Genomic DNA, 24,898 nt, shown 5'->3' on the forward strand with positions numbered 1-24,898 from the left:
TTCAGATGTAAGATCTCTGAAGATAATGACAGTATCTGAGTCATGGTGAGTGTATGTGGAGCATCTTTTAGCAAAGTGGTTAAGAGCATAGACTGGGAAGTTTGCATGGATTCAAGCCTGACTCCACCAAATAACATATACCCTCTCTGTGCCTTAGTTTCTCCATGTAATAAATGGTTACTATAATAGAATTGCTATGAGAATTAAATGGATTAGTGAATAAATAGTTATTATAGCACTCAATATGTGCTTTTGATTATTATGATTGATGTGTGAATATTTGTTATTAAGAAGTATTGCACTTGGGGGGGCGCCTGGGTGGCTCAGTCCGTTGAGCGTCTGACTTCGGCCCAGGTCATGATCCCACGCTTTGTGGGTTGGAGCCCCTCATGGGGCTGTGTGCTGACAGGCTCAGAGCCTGGAGCCTGCTTTCAGATTCTGTGTCTCTCTCTCTGCCCCTCCCCCACTCTGTCTCTCTATTTCCCCCAAATAAAAAACATTTTAAAAAATTCAAAAAAAAAAAAAAAAAAAGAAGTATTGCCCTTGGAGCTAAAGCCGAGGAAGATTCAGAGAAATAATTACCTTCCCCTATTTCCCAAGAATTTAGAATCACAAAAGAATTCTAATGTTTTTTCAATGGAAGATGATATTGTGGCTATTAATTAATACCTGTAGCAAAATTTCCAATGGCTTTACATTTGGCTCATATGATAAATATTGTGCTGCCTTTATCTCCAAATCCCAGTGATAAGTAAAACAAACTAATTTTAATTCCTTGTCTGTAATACTAAGTCTTTTACATATGATATCTTATTCAATGCTTATATATTTACAAGGCAATTTCTGGGGCGCCTGGGTGGCTCAGTCAGTTAAGCGTCCGACTTCGGCTCAGGTCATGATCTCACAGCTCGTGAGTTTGAGCCCCGCGTCGGGCTCTGTGCTGACAGCTCAGAGCCTGGAGCCTGTTTCAGATTCTGTGTCTCGCTCTCTCTCTCTGACCCTCCCCCGTTCATGCTCTGTCTCTCTCTGTCTCAAAAGTAAATAAACGTTTAAAAAAATTATTTACAAGGCAAGTTCGATTATTAGCCCTTTCTTATAAATGAGGTGCCTGACGATTAGCAAAGTTAGGAAATTTACCCGAGATCATGTAGCCCAGAAGCGTCAGGCACAATATTGAGGCCAGGTTTGGTTTAATCATTAAGGACATAACTATGAAATCTTCAATATGCAGAGTCATTCCCTCCTCTCCATGTGCCCTCATCCATCCTTCCATCACCCCTTTTCCCTACTCACACACACACATACACACACACACACACACACACACACACACACACACAGACTCACTCTTCCTCTAGATATCTTCAGTGAAAATCAATTTTTCCCTGTAGGCTTATTTTTCTGATCATGTCTGTAAGCCCCAGAAGATATTAATCATGATGTGATTGCTTTTATATGGAGACATGGTAAATATAATGACAATTAGGAATCACAGAGTAATCCACAAAGAGTCTTAATATATTCTGTTATTATGTAAATCAGCCCACATAGGAGTGGGTTAAGTGCTGGGTAAATTGAGAGAAATCCGTTTTGCCTAGTGTCATGTAAAATAGATATTGGCGTCTATAAAAACAGGGAAGTCAGCCTGCAGACTTTCAGTCCTGACTTTCTTTTAATCTAATTACAGCCAATGCCCAGAAGGATACATCTGTGTGAAGGCTGGTAGAAACCCCAACTATGGCTATACAAGCTTTGACACCTTTAGTTGGGCTTTCTTGTCCTTATTTCGTCTCATGACTCAAGACTTCTGGGAGAACCTTTACCAACTGGTGAGAACAGATAAAATGATTCTTCTGGGAGGCATGAAATACTGAGATCAAGACAATTGCTATAAAAGCTGTAACATCTATGTAAAATTTCATAAATATCTCTTACATTTTTGCAGACACTACGTGCTGCTGGGAAAACATACATGATATTTTTTGTGCTGGTCATTTTCTTGGGCTCATTCTACCTGATAAATTTAATCCTGGCTGTGGTGGCCATGGCCTACGAGGAACAGAATCAGGCCACCTTGGAAGAGGCAGAACAGAAAGAGGCTGAATTTCAACAGATGCTCGAACAGTTAAAAAAGCAACAAGAGGAAGCTCAGGTATAGTTAGCAAGCATAGAGCTCTTTTGTGCTTGTTGATCTCAGTCCTCTGACCACATCGGTGAGGACAGTGGCATTTAGTACACAAAATCAGTAGTGGATAAAAGTGACATTTGAAACATGTCATATGTGTTTGGTGTTAACAGCCTGTTAGGTTTTTAGGAGATTATTATTTTATGTTGATGATTACTGTCAATCTGATGGCATCAACACATGGAGAATTTATAATTGCTTTGTTGACTTTTTTTTTCTCCCTTGTGACTCCTCATTTGCTCAAGCTCACAAAGTACTTAAACCTACATGCTGTCAATCAAAGCATTTCCTTAATGTTTCTGGGGAAGAGGAATTTGTTCTAGTTACTTCTTCATTAGTGTCACTAGAGGTGGGAAAGGTCAGAAAACCAGAGTCAAGCTGAGAAGATTATTTCCTAGCATCTGAAAAAACAAAGACCTATTTAATATTTGTTTTTTATTTGAAGGGTGCTTAATGCAAGTTTATGGGTTGCATAAGAAAAATGCTGGTGTATAAATACAGTAAATCACTACATGCTTTGCCTCCTATCCTGTAAAAATAATTTAATTTGGACTTGATAAGACTTCAGAATAAGGCAAGAATAGCTCCAAATTATATTTCCTTGACTTAATGGCATTAGCTAATCCAATTGCCTATTTTTGGATTTTCTTGGATCTTAATTATAGTTACGTTTTAATACTGAGTCTCCTAAATATTTAATAAAGGTCAGATAGATAAAATATACTGGGGTAACAGCAGCAACATAGAATACCATATCTTTCCAAAAACTGTGCTGTTATAATTTAGAAATTCATTCAGAGGCCATGATCTGGGATTCCCTTACATATGATCTGTAATGTGTTTTTGTTGTACATTTCTTAGTGAAATACTCAAGTGAGAGAGGGGGGAGATTTTATTAAAATAAAAATATTTGGTTGAACTAAATTCACTAATTTAGAAGGGTGCCAAAAGTGACTGTCAAGTGGAAGTGTGATGGATCAGGTTGAAATAGGAAACCTTTAATTCTTGAATTCTTTCCTTTTTTTTTTTTTTATTTATATATGAAATTTATTGTCAAATTGGTTTCCATACAACACCCAGTGCTCATCCCAAAAGGTGCCCTCCTCAATACCCATCACCCACCCTCTCCTCCCTCCCACCCCCCATCAACCCTCAGTTTGCTCTCAGTTCTCAACAGTCTCTTATGCTTTGGCTCTCTCCCACTCTAACCTCTTTTTTTTTTTCTTCCTTCCCCTCCCCCATGGGTTCCTGTTAAGTTTCTCAGGATCCACATAAGAGTGAAACCATATGATATCTGTCTTTCTCTGTATGGCTTATTTCACTTAGCATCACACTCTCCAGTTCCATCCACGTTGCTACAAAAGGCCATATTTCATTTTTTCTCATTGCCACGTAGTATTCCATTGTGTATATAAACCACAATTTCTTTATCCATTCATCAGTTGATGGACATTTAGGCTCTTTCCATATTTTGGCTATTGTTGAGAGTGCTGCTATGAACATTGGGGTACAAGTGCCCCTATGCATCAGTACTCCTGTGTCCCTTGGATAAATTCCTAGCAGTGCTATTGCTGGGTCATAGGGTAGGTCTATTTTTAATTTTCTGAGGAACCTCCACACTGCTTTCCAGAGCGGCTGCACCAATTTGCATTCCCACCAACAGTGCAAGAGGGTTCCCGTTTCTCCACATCCTCTCCAGCATCTATAGTCTCCTGATTTGTTCATTTTGGCCACTCTGACTGGCGTGAGGTGATACCTGAGTGTCGTTTTGATTTGTATTTCCCTGATAAGGAGCGACGCTGAACATCTTTTCATGTGCCTGTTGGCCATCCGGATGTCTTCTTTAGAGAAGTGTCTATTCATGTTTTCTGCCCATTTCTTCACTGGGTTATTTGCTTTTCGGGTGTGGAGTTTGGTGAGCTCTTTATAGATTTTGGATACTAGCCCTTTGTCCGATATGTCATTTGCAAATATCTTTTCCCATTCCGTTGGTTGCCTTTTAGTTTTGTTGGTGGTTTCCTTTGCTGTGCAGAAGCTTTTTATCTTCATAAGGTCCCAGTAATTCACTTTTGCTTTTAATTCCCTTGCCTTTGGGGATGTGTCGAGTAAGAGATTGCTACGGCTGAGGTCAGAGAGGTCTTTTCCTGCTTTCTCCTCTAGGGTTTTGATGGTGTCCTGTCTCACATTCAGGTCCTTTATCCATTTTGAGTTTATTTTTGTGAATGGTGTGAGAAAGTGGTCTAGTTTCAACCTTCTGCATGTTGCTGTCCAGTTCTCCCAGCACCATTTGTTAAAGAGACTGTCTTTTTTCCATTGGATGTTCTTTCCTGCTTTGTCAAAGATGAGTTGGCCATACGTTTGTGGGTCTAGTTCTGGGGTTTCTATTCTATTCCATTGGTCTATGTGTCTGTTTTTGTGCCAGAATTCTTTCCTTCTTAAACTAGTGGTTAAGTCATAGAAAACTGTGTTATGATAGTTGAACGTCTTGCTCATATTATTGAATAATTAGAGAGCATATGGAGAGGCCAGAGCTTGAAAGTTTCCATCAAAGTCACATGTATCATCTTCCACGTGTCTATTGACTTTAATTCTTTAATTGGTCTACTGACAATGCATTGTTTTCCAACATATGGACCAGAATGGAGAATTGTTTTTCAAGATCGTATTCATGATACTAAAAGTAAATTAAGCAGTAAACATGGATAGAGTTTCGCAAGGTTTGTATGCAACTACCATTTACCACATGCCCTTCCAGGCAGCAGCTGCGGCAGCATCTGCGGAATCAAGAGAGTTCAGTGGTGCCGGCGGGATAGGCGTTTTCTCAGAGAGTTCTTCAGTAGCATCAAAGTTGAGCTCCAAGAGTGAAAAAGAGCTGAAAAACAGAAGGAAGAAAAAGAAGCAGAAAGAACAGTCTGGAGAAGAAGACAAAGAAGACGGAGTCCGCAAATCGGAATCCGAAGACAGCATAAGAAGAAAAGGTTTCCGTTTTTCCTTAGAAGGAAGCAGGCTGACATATGAAAAGAGGTTTTCTTCTCCACACCAGGTAAAGATATTATTAGCTTACGCAAATTGCGTTTTCGTAGCAAGCCATGTTTTAAAGATATGCCAGCATTTGGTAGAAATAAAACCGTCTTACCCCTGGATGGCACAGTGCTTTCAGAATTGTAATGATCATCAAGTGTTTTGATTATCACCTCAGAGACTTTGTGAGTTTTGTGACTTTTGGAATCCCAAGAAAGCAGTTTTAGAGCGTAGATCCCCACTGAGCTTGGGAAGGTTTGTGGTTTTGAGGTTTTGTTGAAGACTCAAACATCTCGGGGCAAGTTTCCACATGAGAAATTCTCAGCAGATGGTTCCCATCCGTTTTTAGCTATGCTGCTGTGCCTGGACCCAGTGACTATGGGCTTGCTGAGTGGCAGGTTCCTAGAAGTGAACTGTGTATTCTTTCAGACCATCTGTGTGGTTGTTCCCATTCACATACAAACCTCATTGGAAGAATCATTCTTCAGACCCTCATTTCAAGGGGAACTGAAGCAAAATTTTTCTACAAGTGTAGCCAAAATTGTTAGGTGGAAATGCACTGAGGAATATTTATGACACTAAATAAATAGTGATGTTGAGTGGCACTTGATTATCTGTCTCATGTTTAATGTGGGATTCGCCCTGAAAGAATACCTTGATTCTACAGTGCAGTAAATGTTCACTGGATGCCTGTGGCTTATGTACTAACACAAGCTGTGGAAACTTTGAAATTTAGGATCCTTAAATTTTGAAATTACCAAGAGAATTACCAGGAATACGGGTTCTCAGAAGACAATTTCACCAGTGGTGAAACCTTAGTATCTGTACAGTAACAAAGACAATTAGAACAACACTGGTAGATAGGGGCTCCTGGGTGGCTTAGTCGGTCGAGCACCGGACTTCGGCTCAGGTCATGATCTCACGGTTCGTGGGTTCAAGCCCCACGTCAGGCTCTGTGCTGACAGCTCAGAGCCTGGATCCTGCTTCGGGTTCTGTGTTTCCCTCTATCTCTCTGCCCCTCCTCAGCTCTCTCTCTCAAAAATAAATAAACATTAAATTTTTTTTTAAAAGAACAACAATGATAGACAAAGTGCATTGCAGCTTTCAATATAAATTTGTTTAAATCTGTCACTGCAGCCCTGAGCAGGTACCATAATCATCACCCCAAACTACAGATGTGAAAAGAAAGAGAAGGCTGTATTCTTTGCCAAGTGCTTGTTTTAGTCTTGGCATTCTTTTTACATTATCATAATTAATACTAACAGCTCTGCGTCATATTACTTTCACTATTTATCAGGCCCTGTGAAATTAATAACTGCCCAATGTCATATAGTTATTAAGGGTTCAGGTGGTATTCAAATTTGATATGACACTGAGCCACCTGAACTTTCCACTTTATCACCCCAACCTGAAAGAGTATTTAAGAAAACTGATAAGGCAACTTACCATTTGATTTCACTAAAAAATTAATATATAGGATTTTAGTTGTTCTTCATACATTTTGTAGTATAGAGTCTCACAAAAACTTATATTTAATAGGTGTAAAATTTTTATAGGTTAACTTGATTCATTCCAAGTCCAAATAACATTATGACATGGGATAGATTAAAGGATTAGTGGGGTTTAGTTCATATTTAAAATAGAATTTGGTTTTTTTTTAAATTTTTTTTTTCAACGTTTATTTATTTTTGGGATAGAGAGAGACAGAGCATGAACGGGGGAGGGGCAGAGAGAGAGGGAGACACAGAATGGGAAACAGGCTCCAGGCTCTGAGCCATCAGCCCAGAGCCTGACGCGGGGCTCGAACTCACGGACCGCGAGATCGTGACCTGGCTGAAGTCGGACGCTTAACCGACTGCGCCACCCAGGCGCCCCTAGAATTTGGTTTTAATATCTGCATTTTATACTCATTCTCGTTCATGTTGTCATAATCATTATGATTTAATTAGTGGAGACATTAATCTTAATAAATGTGAATTCCTTAAAAATCAGATTCCCTTTTTACAGCATCTTCATTTTGGAAAGAAAGGAAAGGAAGAAGGTAGAAAGGGAGGAAGGGAGAGAGGAAGGAAGCGAGAAAGGAAGGAAGGGAGAGAAGGAGGAAAGGAGGGAGAGAGGGAAGGGGTTTCAAAATAAAATAAATTTTACTAGAGGTAAAATTGCCCAAATTTGAAAGAGCAAATCACCAGGTGCCACAGAGAGTCTCTTTAATTTGCTTTATTTCAAATCCAGTAGAACTAATTCTAGGTGAAATCATGAAGCCTGAAAAGGTTAAGTTTTGACCTGCTTATTTCTATAAATTTTGCTCATGGATTTCCCCAGTACTGTCTTCTTTGTAACTATTTCCTAGCTAGCTGGGCATGATAAGTGATCACTGACTTATACAACATGCACCATCTGGCTCACACTGATACTTGTTTCTTAAATGGTATCCGTATTTTTAAAAAGTGAAAGACTTTAAGACTTTCCTTTTATCTGATAAGTAGTCAAACAAATAGCTAAGAAGATGGAGTGGCAGAGAGAAAGAGAAAGGGAGGAAGAGGGGAGAGAGACAGGGAGAATCCTGAATTTATTCTAATCCCACTCTCCAAATCCCTGGAAGTAATACTGAAAATATCAAGCGAGGTAGAAGTTCTTAACCTGGGTACAGTGATGAAAGGTCCATTTTTAGATTTTTTGAAAGCCCAAGACCCCAAAGTATTAAAACTATTGTTTTGTGGTAACATGATGGAAAGGTAATTGTGTTGGTAACCATTTATACTTTCATATTAATATATATATATATATATTATATACATATATAGTATATATAGTGTAGGCTTTTATTGCAAGATTATCATTTTTCAGTATAGTAGGTGGATTGTATGAAATATTTCTTAGGCTTCAGTTTGATTTTTTAGTATGGGAGAGGGGAGAGAAAGAAATCAAGAGAACAGTCTCTAATCAAGTCTCAAGACAATCTGGACATTTTATTTTGAAACCTTTACAAGATATAGTCGGCCTTCTTAAGTTTTGCTTTTTAGAGATTCATTTGTTATGGCAGAGTTTTCTTATTGGCCATCCTTTATTTACAGTGCAGCATTTGATTGTTATGGATTCATATAATTAATGCAAGCAGTAAAAGTTGATGCTAGCGGATGGGGCACAATCGTTTTTCATACAGCCATCTCATGTAAACTGTGCTCTTGTATGGCATAATTCACCTTTGAACTTGGAGAAACTTTGTGTGCAATTTTATAACATATCTCCCTCCAATCCTTCTATTGGCTCTGAATGGAGTACTTATAGCTAAAATATAAACTCTTAGTAAGAGTGATACATATAATTTCTACCTTATTTCTTATTGCCAAGCATTTCTTATCTTTTGAGCTGACAATAACCAGTATGTCACAGATCCTGTAATTCTTATGTTTTTATAGCTAAATCAAAATATCTTGTGAAAAGAGCAAAAGGAGATGAAAGAAATTGGGTAGTCTAAGAGAAATTTTAAAAATAATTACTTGTATGGAAAACAATAAAGGAAAGAAAGAATTTTACTAATGAAGTTGGAACTAAGATGAAAAAGTTTGGGAACAGGAAAAGTAGAAATGACTTCTGTTGGAGGAGCAGATCAGTCTCTTTAAATGTGCTTCTTTGTGAGGGCACCTGGGTGTCTTAGTCAGTTGAGCATCTGACTTCGGCTCAGGTCGTGATCTCATGGTTTGTGAGTTTGAGCCCCGCATTGGGCTGTGTGCTCACAGCTCGGGGCCTGGAGCATGCTTTGGATTCTGTGTCTCCCCCCTCTCTCTGTCCTTCCCTAGCTTGTGTGTGGGCTCTCTCTCTCTCCCTCTCAAAAGTAAAGAAACATTAAAAAATAAGTAAATGTGCTTCTTTGTGTAAATGAATAGAATCCCATAACATAAGAGAGTGTTTAAAGTTTATAAATGTTTTGTAGATGTTTATTGACGTTACTGAGAAACATTATTCTTTAGCTAAAAAGAAAATCAAAAGCAGACTTGCTGGTCAGGGAATATGAACTGTATATAGGTACAAAATAATTTTAGTTAGCTTTAAATCCTTTGGAGAGAAAAAGATCAAACTAATAATATTGAAATGATGAAATCAGTATTCTTTCTATTAATAATCATAGAACTCTAACTCAAGTCAGCCTAAATAAAAAGAGACCTGATTAAATCAGATAGATAATATCTGTGAGTAGCTTTGGGCATAGCTGGATTCGAGGGCTCAAAACACGTTATGCCAAGCATTTCTCCATATTTCAGCCCGGGTTTCTCCAACACAGTGGCAAGATTCCCACTGCAAGTTCAAACTTCTAGTCAATATTCTTAGCACCCTCAATTGAAAATGCACCTCTTTTCCCAACAATTGTAAAAGAAAGAAGTGGCTGTCAATGGACCAAGCAGGGTCCCCAGCCCATCTTTACACGATTCTCTATGGAATACCCTCATTGGCTAGGCCTGGGTCATGGTCTTGCCTCAACATTATTGTCAAGGATAATCAGGATAATGTTGACAGAAGAAGGAGAAGTGGATATCCAATGAGCAAAAAGTGCTTACCACAGTAAAGTTATAAACGTAGACTAGTAATAAACAGGAAGTGATTAACTGTGTTCAAGGCTGCTATGCTTAAGAATCAAGGTAAACTGCATGGTGGCAGTAACAATGTAGCCATTTAGAAACCTGGGTAATGACTGTGACCAAATACTTAGCGAAAACCAGGTTTTTGTGAATATGGTACTCTTCAGATTTCTTGAGAGACAGAAGAGTGAAAATCAGGGAATGAATCATAAAGTTCTCAGCTTGATTTGTTTAATTTATTCATGAAGACTTTATAAAATATGCAAAGGGAAGGGGGAAAGCTGCTCCTTGTACTATAATTAAACAGACTTACCAGCAAGCTTGATTTTATTTTCCTCTGTGGTAAGGTCTGCATCAGGGTGTGGTCGCTAGTGAGCTCTTGGTGTATTTTTGGCTTCAAAGGATCTAAATGTAGGTGTATATGCAATTGCTTTCCATTGGCTTATTAAGTGAGGCTGGCTTCTAGAATAGGGTCTAGCAAAAAAAATCTGTTCTAGTGCCAGTAATGGGACAAAACAATGTTGAGGGGTATTTGTGACTGTCTTAAGGCATGTATGAAATAGAAGAAAATGGCGGAAAATTAAAAAAATGAAGGAAGGGAGAAAAAGGGAAAGCAAATCAAAAAGAGGTGGGCCTAGCAGAGAGTGCCAGAACACCACGAGCAGTGAGCACAGGGTCCCGTGGTTCCGCTCATCCAATGACTTGGCCTTAAGCAAGTCAACAAATCTGAAACAACAAGTTAAGTCTCACGTATTTCTGAATGACCGCCCTTAACTCCTTTCATCTGTGTTTCGTTTGCTTTCTTGTTATTCCTAGTCTTTATTGAGCATCCGTGGCTCCCTTTTCTCTCCGAGACGCAACAGTAGGGCGAGCCTTTTCAGTTTCAGAGGTCGAGCGAAGGATATTGGCTCTGAGAATGACTTTGCCGATGATGAGCACAGCACCTTTGAAGACAATGACAGCCGGAGAGACTCTCTGTTTGTGCCACACCGACACGGAGAGCGGCGTCACAGCAATGTCAGCCAGGCCAGCCGCGCCTCCCGGGTACTCCCCATTCTGCCGGTGAACGGGAAGATGCACAGCGCCGTGGATTGCAACGGAGTGGTGTCCCTGGTGGGGGGGCCTTCCGCTCTCACGTCTCCAGCTGGACAACTCCTTCCAGAGGTGAGGCCAGTGAAAACTGCAGCCACTGGGAAGGGACCTGTGTGGTGTAGGCGGGAGGATTGTTTATTTCCACATGCAAGGATTTTGTAAGGTCGGTTGTTAGGGTTGGTTCAGTCCAGCTGTGAACTTCTTTTGTCAAATTGTTCTATTTAGAGTTTTCTACAAATTATACAGGTTGGGTCTCGTAAAATCTAAATAGAAGTATTCATCATAAAACGGGAAGAAGAAAAAGATATACTCAGAGGCCCAGGCGTGTGAAACTTGCCAAAAAGCACAGCAATAACTTATCAAACATAATGTTTAATTGATATAATAGAACATGAATATGATAGAATGAGATGCAAGAGATTATATACTCAGCTTAAGGATCTAGTTACTACTGTTCCATCAAAAGGAGAATTTGATACTTCACTTGAAGTAGATACTATCATTAAAGACATCTAAATCCCGCCCTGCAACATTCTTTCTCTTTGCAGGTCAGAGTACTGTAACGTGTTTAGCACCCACTCAAACGACCCCAGCCATTGTACCTTTGTGTGGCAAAGAAGTCACTCAAAGTACCTGGTAGGGTCATGTATTGTCATTTTTAGAACAGATTTCGATTTTCTATATTACTATCATGATTTCTTTATGTAAACAAAGAGACTGTAAGTCAAGAATATAAAAAAGAGTTTTGACTGAAGTATATATTAGGATAAGGATATAATAAGGATATATTATTGACATTTTCATTTGTAAAACGTAAGGTGCTTTTAAGCTTTAGTATTAAATTAGAATTTAGTCGCTGACATAAAAGTATTCAAGCCATGTCATTTGGTTGTATTTTATAGTTTGCCAAATCATATTAAAATCTTCTTTGTATGCCTTTTTTAATACAATCGCATTTATTATAGTTGGACAAGCTCTTTAAGCCACAATAAAATCATACAGAGTCAGCTTTTAGTCACCTAGTAGAGGAACTTCTTAACTTGGGTTACAGAAATAGCCATTGATCACTTTTTTTCCCATGGCCTCTGCCCCCACTTTCTCCCAAAGAAATGTCCAAGCTTCCTGGATTCAGATAAAATCGTGAAAAAGTAGAACTCTGCAGTGAAGGAACCAGGAAGGATGGAGAAAGAATATCAACGTCTCTTAAAAAATAAGCGTAGCTGTGTACCAGACACTGTCCAGAGCACTTTACATGTATTAGTTCATTAAGTCCTCACCACAACCCTTTATCATAGTTACTAATATTATCCCCATTTTACAGAGGAGGAAACTGAGGCCTGTGCATGGTGGAACTAAGATTTGACCCCAGGTATGCTGGCTACTAAACCTACATTCTATCCATTCTTCAGTATTGCCTTCCTTTGATTTTTTTTTTAACTTTCTTAAATGGACAATAAGAAATTGCTAAGGAGGTAAACATCTTCATTTTAATCCAGTGTTGCTCAAAATATACTACTTCACACTCAGACTACCTGCATCAGAATTCCCTGGAATGCTTCTTAAAAATGGAGATACCTCATTTCCCTCTCCCCCAACCCCTGGCAACCACCATTCTGCTCTGCTTCTGTGAGTTTGATGGTCAAAGGGTACAAAATTTTCATTAAGCAAGATAAATAAGTTCTGGATATTTGTGGAGCATTGTGCCTATAAGCTAATGATACTGTATTGTATACTTAAAATTTTGCTAAGCTGATAGATCTTGTGTTAAGTGTTCTCACAAATAATAACAGCAACAACAACAATAATAAAGGGTGTGGGAGGAGACTTTGGAAGATGTTGAAGTTGTTTGTGGGCTTGATAGTGATGATAATTCATGAGTGTATACTCATTGAATTGCATACATTAAATATATATGGCTTTTTACATGTCAGTCATTCCTCAATAAAGTGATTTAAGGGGAAAAAAAAAATGGAGATTCCTGGGCCGATTGAGACTTACTCAGACTAAAAGACTGAAGAGAGCCAAGTCAGGGAAAGTCCTTCCTTGACAAGCATCCCACATGATTCTTACACATAATAAAGTATGAGCATCACTGATCTTGATAAATGTTAATTGAACAAACAAAAACAAATCCACAACTTTTTTGCATAAATACAAAGAGAATCTCAGAAAATAGCATTTTCAGTAATTACTATAAGACTCCTACCCTATCAGAGAGGGTAGGATAAATCTCTGAAGGCAATTTGGAACCCATTTGAAGCAGAGCTTAGTGAGATCCTTTTATTTCCCCCTCTGTCCTGTCCATTCTTCAATCCTGTGGTCAGGTGCTGAGAAGCAGGGCACTACCCTGTGGTGCAGCTGGAGCTGAAGGTGTAGATGAAGGAGTAGGTTTTCAGAGACTGCAGAGGGGGAAATGAGAATAGAAAATAAACAGCTGAAGGCGCCTGGGTGGCCAGTCGGTTGAGCATCTGACTTCAGCTCAGGTCGTGATCTTGGGGTCTGTGGGTTCGAGCCCCACATGGGGGTCTGTGCTGACAGCTCAGAGCCTGGATCCTGCTTCGGATTCTGTGTCTCCCTCTCTCTCTGCCCCTCCCCTGCTCACACTCTTTCCTCTCTCTCTCACTCAAAAATAAATAAACATTTAAAAATTAAAAAGAGGGGCGCCTGGGTGGCGCAGTCGGTTAAGCGTCCGACTTCAGCCAGGTCACGATCTCGCGGTCAATGAGTTCGAGCCCCGCGTCAGGCTCTGGGCTGATGGCTCGGAGCCTGGAGCCTGTTTCCGATTCTGTGTCTCCCTCTCTCTCTGCCCCTCCCCCGTTCATGCTCTGTCTCTCTCTGTCCCAAAAATAAATAAAAAATGTTGAAAAAAATTAAAAAAAAAATTAAAAAGAAAAAGAAAAGAAACAGCTAAAGGGAAATGACCCCCTCCAAAGCACACAGTATCCTCTATACATAAATTCAATGGAAGCAATTTAACTTAAGAATTTCCTCAGTAATATCATTAGAGGTTCAGAAATCTATCATTAAAGATTAGACAGATCTAGGATTGCACGTATAGTTCTCTGTAGAGCAAAAGAGACTAGATGAACTGTAAGTGACTTTTTTTTTCTCAAGACATTGTTTCTCTGACCAGGCCAAATATTTTAATTTTTGAGAGATAACCTTTTGATTTAAAGAGCTTTAGTTTCATCAGAGAAGGGTTATTTTTTCTCATTAATTTTATTTCTCTTCTATGAAAAATTACTTTTAGAGTGACCTGTATAGATGTTTATCGCCATTAATGGCAATCATATCAGTTAAGTGGAAACTTTGCTTTTGAATATGTCTACATTACAGGTCTGCAGATTAATAACATAATATTACTCATCCCACAGTAAAGTCAAAGTAGATGAACAGGACTCATATTGCTTTTTCAGAAATAGGGAGAATCCTCAGAGAACTAAAAATGACTTATTTGTTATTGGTCCTCAGATCTGCATTTGAAAAGTATGAGTTTTGCCCTTTCTTTCTGTGATAATTAATTTCATTGTTTGATTTCCTAAAGTAGGAATAAATTTCCACCCATGTTGAAATCTTGGTGAGTTTATTTTGGAATAGAAAATCATCAAATCATTTTAGCATGGTTAAAAATCAAAGTTCCTAAAATTGGTGTTATTGCCTTAAATTAGAGTTTCAGTGCCAAGGATATGGGTTGTTTTGTGGGTTTTTTTTGGAGTTGTTTTGTAAATGTAAGACAGTTGCAGATTAGTTCTAATATTTTACTTTTATTGTTAAAGATGTTAGGAAATGCTACCTGTTGATGATGAACAAAAACATTTTACAAGTGGAATTCACATTTTAGAGGAACTGTTACTGATGAGTATTAGGGAAACCTTAAAACTTCTTTCCATACATTAAACCACATGAATATGTGTCTATAAAGGTCTAATAATTCAACCTGAGGGTAAATCAAGGAACAATGAGCTTGAATCTGAAGTCCTAGGTAAGATTGATTGAAATGCTAAAAGTCATCAGTATGATGGTAGGCATGATCCCTTCAGTCAAAAGCTCCAAGGGGGAGGAATTAAAGTCCAGCTTGATTGCAAACACAGGCATCCCTGAAGGGTGAGAATCTGATGGGCTTTCAAACACTTCCCAAGAATGATGATTCCAGCAATGTCTTAATGAGCTATTCTCATCTGGTGGACATTTAGTTAAGCAGCACCTATTATAGGAACACTTCGGGTTTTGCTACCCTTAAGAGTAATAGTTATTTTATCTGAAGTTTTATTTTCAGGGCACAACTACTGAAACAGAACTAAGAAAGAGACGATCCAGTTCTTACCATGTTTCCATGGACTTGCTGGAAGATCCTACGGCAAGGCAAAGAGCAATGAGTCTAGCTAGTATTTTGACCAACACTATGGAAGGTACGTCAAAAGCCTTACAGCAGAGCTACTTGGTGGTGCTTTGGTAATGATGGAAACAAAATACTTCCATAAATTCCAAGAAAATTCTTCCTGACCTTATACCATACCAGCATTATATCTCTTACCAGATAAAAGTAAAATCCACATACAACACATAGATTGTACTATCTCGAATAGATTTTTACATTTAGTCTCCAGGAAGCTAATGCAAATTCAAGATATACTTGGAATACTGCTTTTGTAGATTAAATTCTAAACTGTTGAAGCTTGTTGTGTGCATGACAATGAAAAGAGTAACATTATAAATATTTATTTTCATGATGATGCTAACCCATTTGAATTGTATTAACTGCTTAAGACACAAGTTATAAAGTCCTTGTATTTAACCAGAAATATAAATTAAAAATGTGGATTAGGATTCTATATTACCTCTTTGAAGCATTTTTTTAAAGAATTTTTAGAACTACTCTTGCCTCTCTCTCTGACCAGAGTATTACAATATATCATCTCTTTATTTAGCTGCAGATTATATTTCTGAGTGGTTAACATATTGTTTAGACGTCTGGACCTTATAATGCCAAAATAAAGACTTTGGGGACAGCTTGATCTGTGATCAATTCTTGGCTCTGCTACATGTTAAATGTGTTAATTTATGACTCTAAACCACAGTTTTTCCATCAGTAAAATGCAGATAATGAAGTTTAGGCATAAGATTGTTGTAAGAATTGAGACATCATATATAAAGCACCTATGTATCTGAATTTAGAAGGCAGTTAATAAATATTATCATTATTGTTTTATTTTCATTGTTTTTGTTAATTCACATTTGTGTCTTTCCATGCTGTAAGTGAATTTAAATATGAACTATCAACTTCAACTACTTGGAAAATACTTTCATATAAAATATATTCTATCCTCCTCCCTTACCCCCTTCTCCCTTCTCTCCCTATCTCTGTTATAACTCCCTCTTTCTGCCCTCTCCCAAGCTGTATGTGTGTGTGTGTGTGTATGTGTGTGTAGACATGTCAAAGGAAAAAAAAAGAGAGAGATGGTGAATGAGAGATGAGGCATAGGCACATGGCTTTCTTATTGTTAGTTATAGTTTCTCTTGGTATTGGATGGATTCTTGGAATAACTCTTTTCTAGTCTGAATGCAAAGATCCTTTGATACTAATACCAGTACCAAAGCCTAAAAGTCACAGCCAGGAAAAACCCACAGTGTAGATGGCTGAATATATCACAGCCATGTCAATATTACAAGACCCAATTTCTATAATATCCTACTGCAGTATCAGAAATCTTTTCACTGATTTCTATGGAATATTAAACTCAGTACGTTCTTCTCCAACCTCGCCTGCGTTAGCTTGCACTCCCTCTTCTCCCCCAGCTGCCAGTAGCTTGCTCCTCCCTGTCCCTCCAGGTAAATCTTTTGAAGATTCTCTGGTCTTCTGCTCCTTGCCATAGCAAAACCACTGAGAGGAAGCTGCCAGTGGTTCTGCTACCGATGTCAGCAGCATGTCTGCTCCCTAAAGCAAGAAGTAGAGAAGGAGACAGGGTAAGTCTAAATCAACAGTCCTACTTTGCACTTCTGATACCATTAAGTTTGAGCTGACATAAGAAATTACTTGAAAAACATCAATCCACCACAAGATTGGACTTGTCCACTAATTAAGATATGGAGTTCAAAATGAGTGCACCCAAATGGCTCTCCATTGAAATGTATCTCAATGGAGTTGCCTAGGATGTCCTAGAAATATGTATAATTCAGGAAGCAGGAGACTGAGTGTTTGGTTTAATATCTGCAGAGCTTTGTGACTTTATACTTTTGTGAGGGACAATGGCAACATTTTCATTCTGTTTTTCGTTGGCTATATGGAATGTGGCATTGATCTATGTTGGTTGTTAGCAATACTTCACATACACATGCATACTAGATCTGTCTTTAATATGGTCCTTCCTATTTTTGTTCCTGCTAACAGTAGAAAGGTTTCTTAAGTTGACATAATTTGCTCATTTGGGGATCTTCCTTTAAAGCTAATCATGGTTTAATTTACCCTTTTTTTTTTTTTTTTTTTTTTTTTTTTTTTTGGAACCAGGCTTGTTGATCCAGCTGGCTGGCATCTTTTGTTTTCCTTCTTTTGAACTACAGTCAAGTCTCCATTGTCCATGGTAATGAATAGCCTCCTATTTAATGAAATTGTTTGGTTTTCAAGTTTTAAATGCAAAAACCGCATAGAAATGTTTCCTGGTCACATCCATGGGAAGGATAGTGAGAGGGAAAGTTACAAACACCTGAGGAATTGAGGAGAGCCAACAAAATATCTAAACTGGGATGTAAATGAATCCCACTGCGGATAATCCACACAGGAATAATGGAGAAATGGCTGTCGTTCTTTCATGAGTGCTTTGTTTTGTTTTAAAATGTAAGATTATTTTTCTCTGTCTCTGTCTCCCTCTCTCCTGTCATTCTCTCTCTCTCTCTCTCTCTCTGGCATGAATAATTGAATGATTTTATTTTAGAACTAAAACAACTTTGCTCCACTTTTTCCTGGTGTCAAGATGAGCAACACTGGATGAATTTTCCCTTTTGAACTTTTCTCTGGTATATTTTTTTTTCTACACAATTCCTGTTTGCTTCTTTTTATCTACTGAATGACAAGTAGCATTTTAAAAAATAACTTATTCTGACTACACATAGACCAAGAGTCATTATTTCATTTCTCTTTTGTTATTTACTGTAAATGACATCTTTTTATTTTCAGTATAAGCATGATGTTATGTAGGAGTCTTAAAAGCATCTATGCAATAACTGGTGATTAATAATTATGTCTTGCCTTTGATTTATACCTCAACTCTTCTTTATTATTTACACAATTACATATTAAGAGAAATAGAATAAACTGTGCACTTGAAGAATTTTAATACCTAAAGAGATCACTGAAGAATCTACCTCCAATAGACTTCTGTTAAAAATAATTGGGAAATTAATCTCCTAGAGGGAAGTGGTAAACTTACAGCATTAGCTAAATAGTGAATGTTTATCAGCAAAACAAAAAAATCATTAGCTGTGGTCATGTTTACCAATTCCATATGCTGTTTTCTCTCCCACAAAGTTTAGCTTCTAGTAAATTATACCAGGTTTGGAGGGATATTACAGTTGCTACTATAGTAATACTAAGGTAACTGATCAGAGTCAAATATGTCATGAATGAAAAAAGAATCTTTCCCTCTACTTTAGTGGTAAGAAATGGTGGTCTCATATTTAGCAGAGCAGGTAATCAGGTGTGAAGCAGTAACACGGGCAGAAAACAAGTTCTCCAGTCTCTTCCCACTCAAGAGTTTATTAAAAGAACATCTTACCCAAGAAGATAGTAATCTCCCACTTCCTAATTCTCCAAAATTCTTTGCCAGTATTTACCAAGTTTCAGTATTTTGAATATCACCTTAAACAGCTATGCAATCTCTCTTCTCTCTCCTATTTTTTAGTTGAAATGCTTCTTGAAACCATTGTACCTTTTTCTTAAATAATGTATTTTGATATGAAATTTTATAGGCTTGATACGATAATTACACATTTTAATACATTAAAATAAATTCACACCATGAAAATTTATGAGTTCTACATATGTTCCACCGAAAATCCTCTTGTATTTTACCAGTAGCACATAAGTCCCAGTTGAAACATTGATTTATGCTAACAGTGAGTATCCCAGTTCCTTAAGGTACATATTTTCTCTTCTTTTGTGCCCTCTAGTTAAATAATGAAATATAGAGAAAAACAATCTTGATGAGTTCAGTATGCAAGTCTGTATTTACAAGGCTTATCTGGAAACTTTTTAACTAAGACTGGTGACACTGACAAAAATATCTCATTTTGCCTCAAAACACATACCTAATCCAAGAAACTGAGATTCAGTATGATAACTGATAAAGATTTTAAGACATCTCCTGAGAGGGATTCTTTGATAACATATATGCATCTGGCTCTATCTGGAACATGGATGAGCTTAACCCAAGTCCTACCCATTAGTTTTGGATATCCTTGAAGATAATTTTCAGACAGTTTAATATTGCAGATAGAATCTTAGAAATTCTTTTTAGCCAAAATAGATTTGGAAAGTTCACTAGCCTTTTTGTGGCCATGTTTTCTACAGCAAAACCATGATAGGTGAAACCTGTTCCACAACCAGATTAACCCATTAAGGCCTTTTGACAACTTTAGATTTCTAAAAATTCACTTTCAATTTAAACCAAATGCTGCTTAATAGAAAGTAAGCAGTTTTCATGAGTATTGTAACTTTTTTTTTCCAGAACTTGAAGAATCCAGACAGAAATGCCCACCCTGCTGGTACAAATTTGCTAACATGTGTTTGATTTGGGATTGCTGTAAACCATGGTTAAAGGTGAAACATCTCGTCAACCTGGTTGTGATGGACCCATTTGTTGACCTGGCCATCACCATCTGCATTGTCTTAAATACTCTTTTCATGGCCATGGAGCATTATCCTATGACGGAGCAATTCAGCAGCGTGCTGTCAGTCGGAAACCTGGTAAGACTCACTGAGGGTTCCTCTTCCCACTGAAAGAGTTCATGATTGCTTTAAGGAATTTCATATATCGCCCTCAAGTTAAATATGAATTAATTGGCCATGTAAACCTGGACAGCAAAAGTTTAACATCCCTTTTTCAACAACAAAAAATATATTGCTACAGTTAAGGAGTGGGAAAGAATTAAAAATTTTACGTACAATTTGATTTAGAATTAAATTTAAATTGCCCATCCATTAGAAAGATTATTATAGGGCATCTGGGTGGCTTAGTTGGTTAAGCATCCCTCTCTGGGTTTCAGCTCAGGTCATCCTCTCCTGGTTTGTGAGTTCGAGCCCCATGTCAGGCTCTGTGCTGCTGGTGCGGAGCCTGCTTGGGATTCTCTCTCTCCTCCTCTCTCTCTGCTTCTCTCTGTCCCTCTCTGTCTCTCTCTCTCTAAAAATAAATAAATAAATTTAAAAATAAAAATGATTATGAATTATAGAGGACATTGGTCTATGATAACAAGATTCTGTGTATTTCTCAGGTATTTGGAATAGATTCTTAAGAACATGACTACATTTGTCAATCAAACTGTAAAATATACCAAGTTAGATAATTTTGAAATATAATTTATAAACACCTGAAGATGAATTCTTTTGGGAGGAAATATCACATAGAGATTATTTCTGTGTGAATTTTTCCCGTAAATTTACGAATTTATAATGATGAATTTTTGCATACATTTTCACTTAAAAATTTGTGTTAACATTCACTGGCTATATGGTAGAGGGATAGAAAGGAAAGTGATCTTCCACTGAGAAACAAAATGAGGGCACCTGGGTGGCTCAGTCTGTTAAGCATCCGACTTTGGCTCAGGTCATGATCTCACAGTTCCTAAGTTCAAGCCCCATGTCGGGATCTCTGCTGTCAGTGCAGAGCCCACTTCGGATCCTCTGTCCCCCTCCATCTGCCCCTCCCCCCACTCACTCTCACTCTCTTCCTCTCTCTCCCTCTCTCTCTCTCTCAAAACTAAGTAAACATTAAAAACATAAACAAAATGAATAAATTCAGGCAACAAAAATATATTGAAACCAATGTAAGTGGCTTAAGTTCTCATGCACCTCCCAACCTGAGAAATGAAATTTACATGAGCTCCCTCTTTCTAGGTTCCCATAAATTCAGTCCTAAGGTAGATACTATGATTGTCTGTATTTTACAGTTGGGGCAACTGTACCCATGAGAAATTGGCAGAACAATGGGAGGTCTGAACACTATTTCAGAGACTCTGAAAGCTATTTCAGAGACTCCTACAAACTGTGGTAGAAATCATAGAACTGGAGGGTAGGAAAGGACAATAACATTACCTAGTCCAAATTTTCACCTATATAAGAACCTCTTCAACATTATTTCTAAAAAATGAGAAATGGATGAAAGAAACTTTATGGAGGTGGATATTAGGAAACAACTCAAATGGGAATAAGCAAAAATAAAGGGAATTCATTACCTCAAGTAGCTAATGTCCATTTGGGCACAGCTCCATGTTTTCACCTATCTAGATTCTGGTTCTCCAGCAATGTCATTGGGAGTCATTTTCTGACCCTACTTCTTCCCAATATGTTTCCTTCATCTCTGGCTGGGTATTCTATTGATGGCAGCATTCTACCAACTTTTATCTTACACCTGAGCAGAAGGATTGTGCTTCCTAACTAGTTACTTTAACAAAGGTCTAAGAGTAGAATATTGTTGGCCTGGTTGTAGTTACACGACTATTTCTAAGCCAGTCAGTTACTCTTATTCTAGAGTTAGAATACCCTATTTGAGTACACCAGTACCATTTCTTATCACTGAAGACAGAGTAAATGAGTGGATTATAAAGAGAAAAAAAAATCCAAATCTGACATTTCTAGGAGAGTAGATGCTGGAAAGACAAAAATAACAAATGGACAATTCAAAGTGGAACTTGTCTTTATGTGTTAAGGAAGGCAAGAATTGCATTTTGAGATGAATCATGGAATAGTGGAAAATATATGGACAGGATACACATTCTTCTCAAGACGTATGAAACATTACCCAGGATAGGTTATATGTTAGGTTATAAAATAAACCACAATAAACTTAAAAAGATTGAAATCATACAAAATACTTTTCTGACAAAAATGGAATTAAATTAGAAATCAATGAAAAATGGAGTGCCTGGGTGGCTCAGTCGTTTTAAGTGTTCAACTCTTGATTTCAGCTAGGTCATGATCTCACAGTTCTGTGAGATCAAGCCCTGCGTTGGTGTCCACACTGATAGCATGGACCTACTTGGGATTCTCTCTCTCTGCCCCTCCCCCTCTCACACTGTCTCTCTGTCTCTCTCTTTCTCAAAATAAATACATAAACATTTTAAAAGATGACTCTTTGAAAAGATCGGCAGAAATGATAAATCTTCACCTAGACTTATAAAAAAAAGTCAGGAATGGGGTGCCTGGGAGGCTCAGTCAGTTAAGCATCAAACTTCAGCTCAGGTCATGATCTCACAGTTCGTGAGTTTGAGCCCCATGTCTGTGAAATTGAGCCCTGCATCTTAGCTGGCAGTACAAAGCCTGGAGCCTGCTTCAGATTCTGTGTCTCCCTCTCTCCCTTTGCCTTCCCCCACTCGCACTGTTTCTCTCTCTCTCTCTCTCTCTCTCTCTCTCTCTTTCTCTCAAAAATAAATAAACATTAAAAAATTTTAATAAAAATTTAAAATAAATCAGGAATGGATAGGGGACATCACTATGGGCCTTACATAAACAAAAGTTTAAGGAATACTATGAATAATTTATGCCAACAAATTAATAGCCTACATGAAATGGAAAAATTCCTAGAGAGTAACAAACTACTGAAACTAAGTCAAGAAGAAATAGAAAATCTGAAAATACCTGTAGTAAGTAAAAATTGGATTAGAAAAAAAAAAACAAACTACTCCTACAAGGATAGCCTAGGCCCAGATAGTTTTATTGGTGAATTCTATCAAAGTTTTAAAGAATTAACACCAATCCTTTGCAAACAGTTCCAAAAAATAGAATAAAAAGGGACACCTCACAACAGAGTTTAGAATTTGAAGCCAACCAAGATAGAGAAACTGAACAAACACTTCAAGCTTTTCTTTGAAATCCCACATGGGCTGCACTTCAGAAGTAAAGACTATGCCGAATAATTAGAATTCAGCTAGGACAAAGAATAAACCAAAATCATTCTGCCCTAATCAAATATAAAACATAGCTACCATAAATTCCAGGTGGCCAACCTGTAACCTAATTGCCTGATAAAACAAAAATCATTGTTGTTCAAAGGAAAATAATTGATCAGAATTCTCTACAACACATCACATCACATAAAAAAATTGCATGATATGTGAAGGAAATAGGAAAACGTGTCTTAGTTGAGAGAAAAAACACTCAATAGAAATAGATCCAGAGGGGCGCCTGGGTGGCGCAGTCGGTTAAGCGTCCGACTTCAGCCAGGTCACGATGTCGTGGTCCGTGAGTTCGAGCTCCGCATCAGGCTCTGGGCTGATGGCTCGGAGCCTGGAGCCTGTTTCCGATTCTGTGTCTCCCTCTCTCTCTGCCCCTCCCCCGTTCATGCTCTGTCTCTCTCTGTCCCAAAAATAAATAAAAAACGTTGAAAAAAAATTAAAAAAAAAAAAAAAGAAATAGATCCAGAAATGACTGAATTGCTAGCATCAACATAAAAGGACTTTAGAGGAGCTATTATAAATGTGTTTAATGCTCTGAAGGAAATAAATGGTCATAAAGAATAAACAGATGGAGAGTATGAGCAGGAAATAATGAAAACTATAACGAAGAATCATCTAGACATTTTAGAACTAAAAAGAAAAAATCTTAAAATGAAAAATTCATTTGATGGGTTTTTTAAAAAGCAGACAACAGAAGAAAGGGGTGCTAAACTGAAGCAAATCAATAGAATGATCCAATTTGAATGGCAGAGAAAAACCAAAAAGAAAAGTATACTGAGTCTTCCTAATCTGCAAAATAACATCAAATGGTCGAATATTTGCATAATGGAGACCCAGAAGGAGAAAGGTGAAGAGTAGAACAAAACAAATATTTGAAAAAGCAATGGCCAAAAATTTCTCAAAATTGGTGGCAAATATTAATTTAGACATTTTCAAATTAAATTATAAAATTTCAGTGAACATCAGCAAGGATAAATTTAAACTACATTGGGCAAATCTTAGTCAAGCTGCTGAAAATAAAAGAAACTTTTAGAAACAGCCAGAAGACTGGGGCTGATATCTCATCAGAAATAATTCAGTCCATGAGAAAATGGCCTGATGAAAGAAAGAAAAAAAGAAAAAGTTAACTTATTATTCTGCAGTGAAATTATCCATCAAAAGCTAATGTGAAATGACTTTAACATGAACAAAAACAGAGAAGTTGTGCCAGAATTGTGCTACAAGACATGCCAAAGGAAGTTAGTTCGTCAGGCTGAAGGAGAAAAGCATATTAGATGGAAAATTGAATCTGGGAATGATGGTCACGCAACATTTAAAAATGTAGGTAAATAGAAAAGACTGTCTTTTTTCCTTAATTTCTTTAAAAGACAGCTGATTTTTTAAAGCAAGAGTTTACAGTGTATGTAAGTGTAAAATATATGAAAAGATTAGCACATATGATTGGGTGGCAAAAAGATTGCTTAGAAAAGAAACAAAAAGTGTTACACAGTATTTAATACCTGTAGAATATGCAAACAATGGAGGTCTACTCAACAATAAAAGGAGAATAAGCTGGTAATGCCTGCATGGATGAATTTCAACCTGAAGTATTCAAGAGATATTTGGAAAAGTCAGTAAGACTGTCAGGTTTCTGAGATAGTCACCAAGTTTGAGAGTGAGTTCATTTACTGAGTTAGTATCAAAAGAGAAGCAAGATTGTGCAGAGAAAATTTTAAGGTGAATTTTGGATCTGTTGAATTTGAGATACCTGTAAAATAGCCATTCAATGAAAGTATTGAATAAACAAGTGGGTATATATTTCTGGACCTCAGGAGATGTGCTTGAATGGAAAAATAAATCTCAAAGTGTAAACTTATTGTAA

The 24,898-nt window shown here is 37.5% G+C and overlaps 1 protein-coding gene across 6 annotated transcripts in view; it reads left to right on the forward strand.

The window, feature by feature from the left end:
* LOC121030641 (sodium channel protein type 2 subunit alpha) overlaps nt 1–24,898 on the forward strand; it is a 143,265-nt gene that overhangs the window by 72,005 nt on the left and 46,362 nt on the right. For all 6 annotated transcript variants that reach the window (XM_040475248.1, XM_040475244.1, XM_040475249.1 and 3 more), the window contains 6 exons: nt 1,688–1,829; nt 1,946–2,152; nt 4,941–5,228; nt 10,600–10,947; nt 15,152–15,284; nt 19,596–19,834. In XM_040475248.1, coding sequence (XP_040331182.1) covers nt 1,688–1,829; nt 1,946–2,152; nt 4,941–5,228; nt 10,600–10,947; nt 15,152–15,284; nt 19,596–19,834 — 1,357 coding nt within the window. The remainder of the gene's footprint in view (nt 1–1,687; nt 1,830–1,945; nt 2,153–4,940; nt 5,229–10,599; nt 10,948–15,151; nt 15,285–19,595; nt 19,835–24,898) is intronic.

The sequence above is a fragment of the Herpailurus yagouaroundi genome, unplaced genomic scaffold (genome assembly GCF_014898765.1).
Source record: "Herpailurus yagouaroundi ecotype Mexico unplaced genomic scaffold, PumYag 140, whole genome shotgun sequence".
Classification (NCBI taxonomy): domain Eukaryota; kingdom Metazoa; phylum Chordata; class Mammalia; order Carnivora; family Felidae; genus Herpailurus; species Herpailurus yagouaroundi.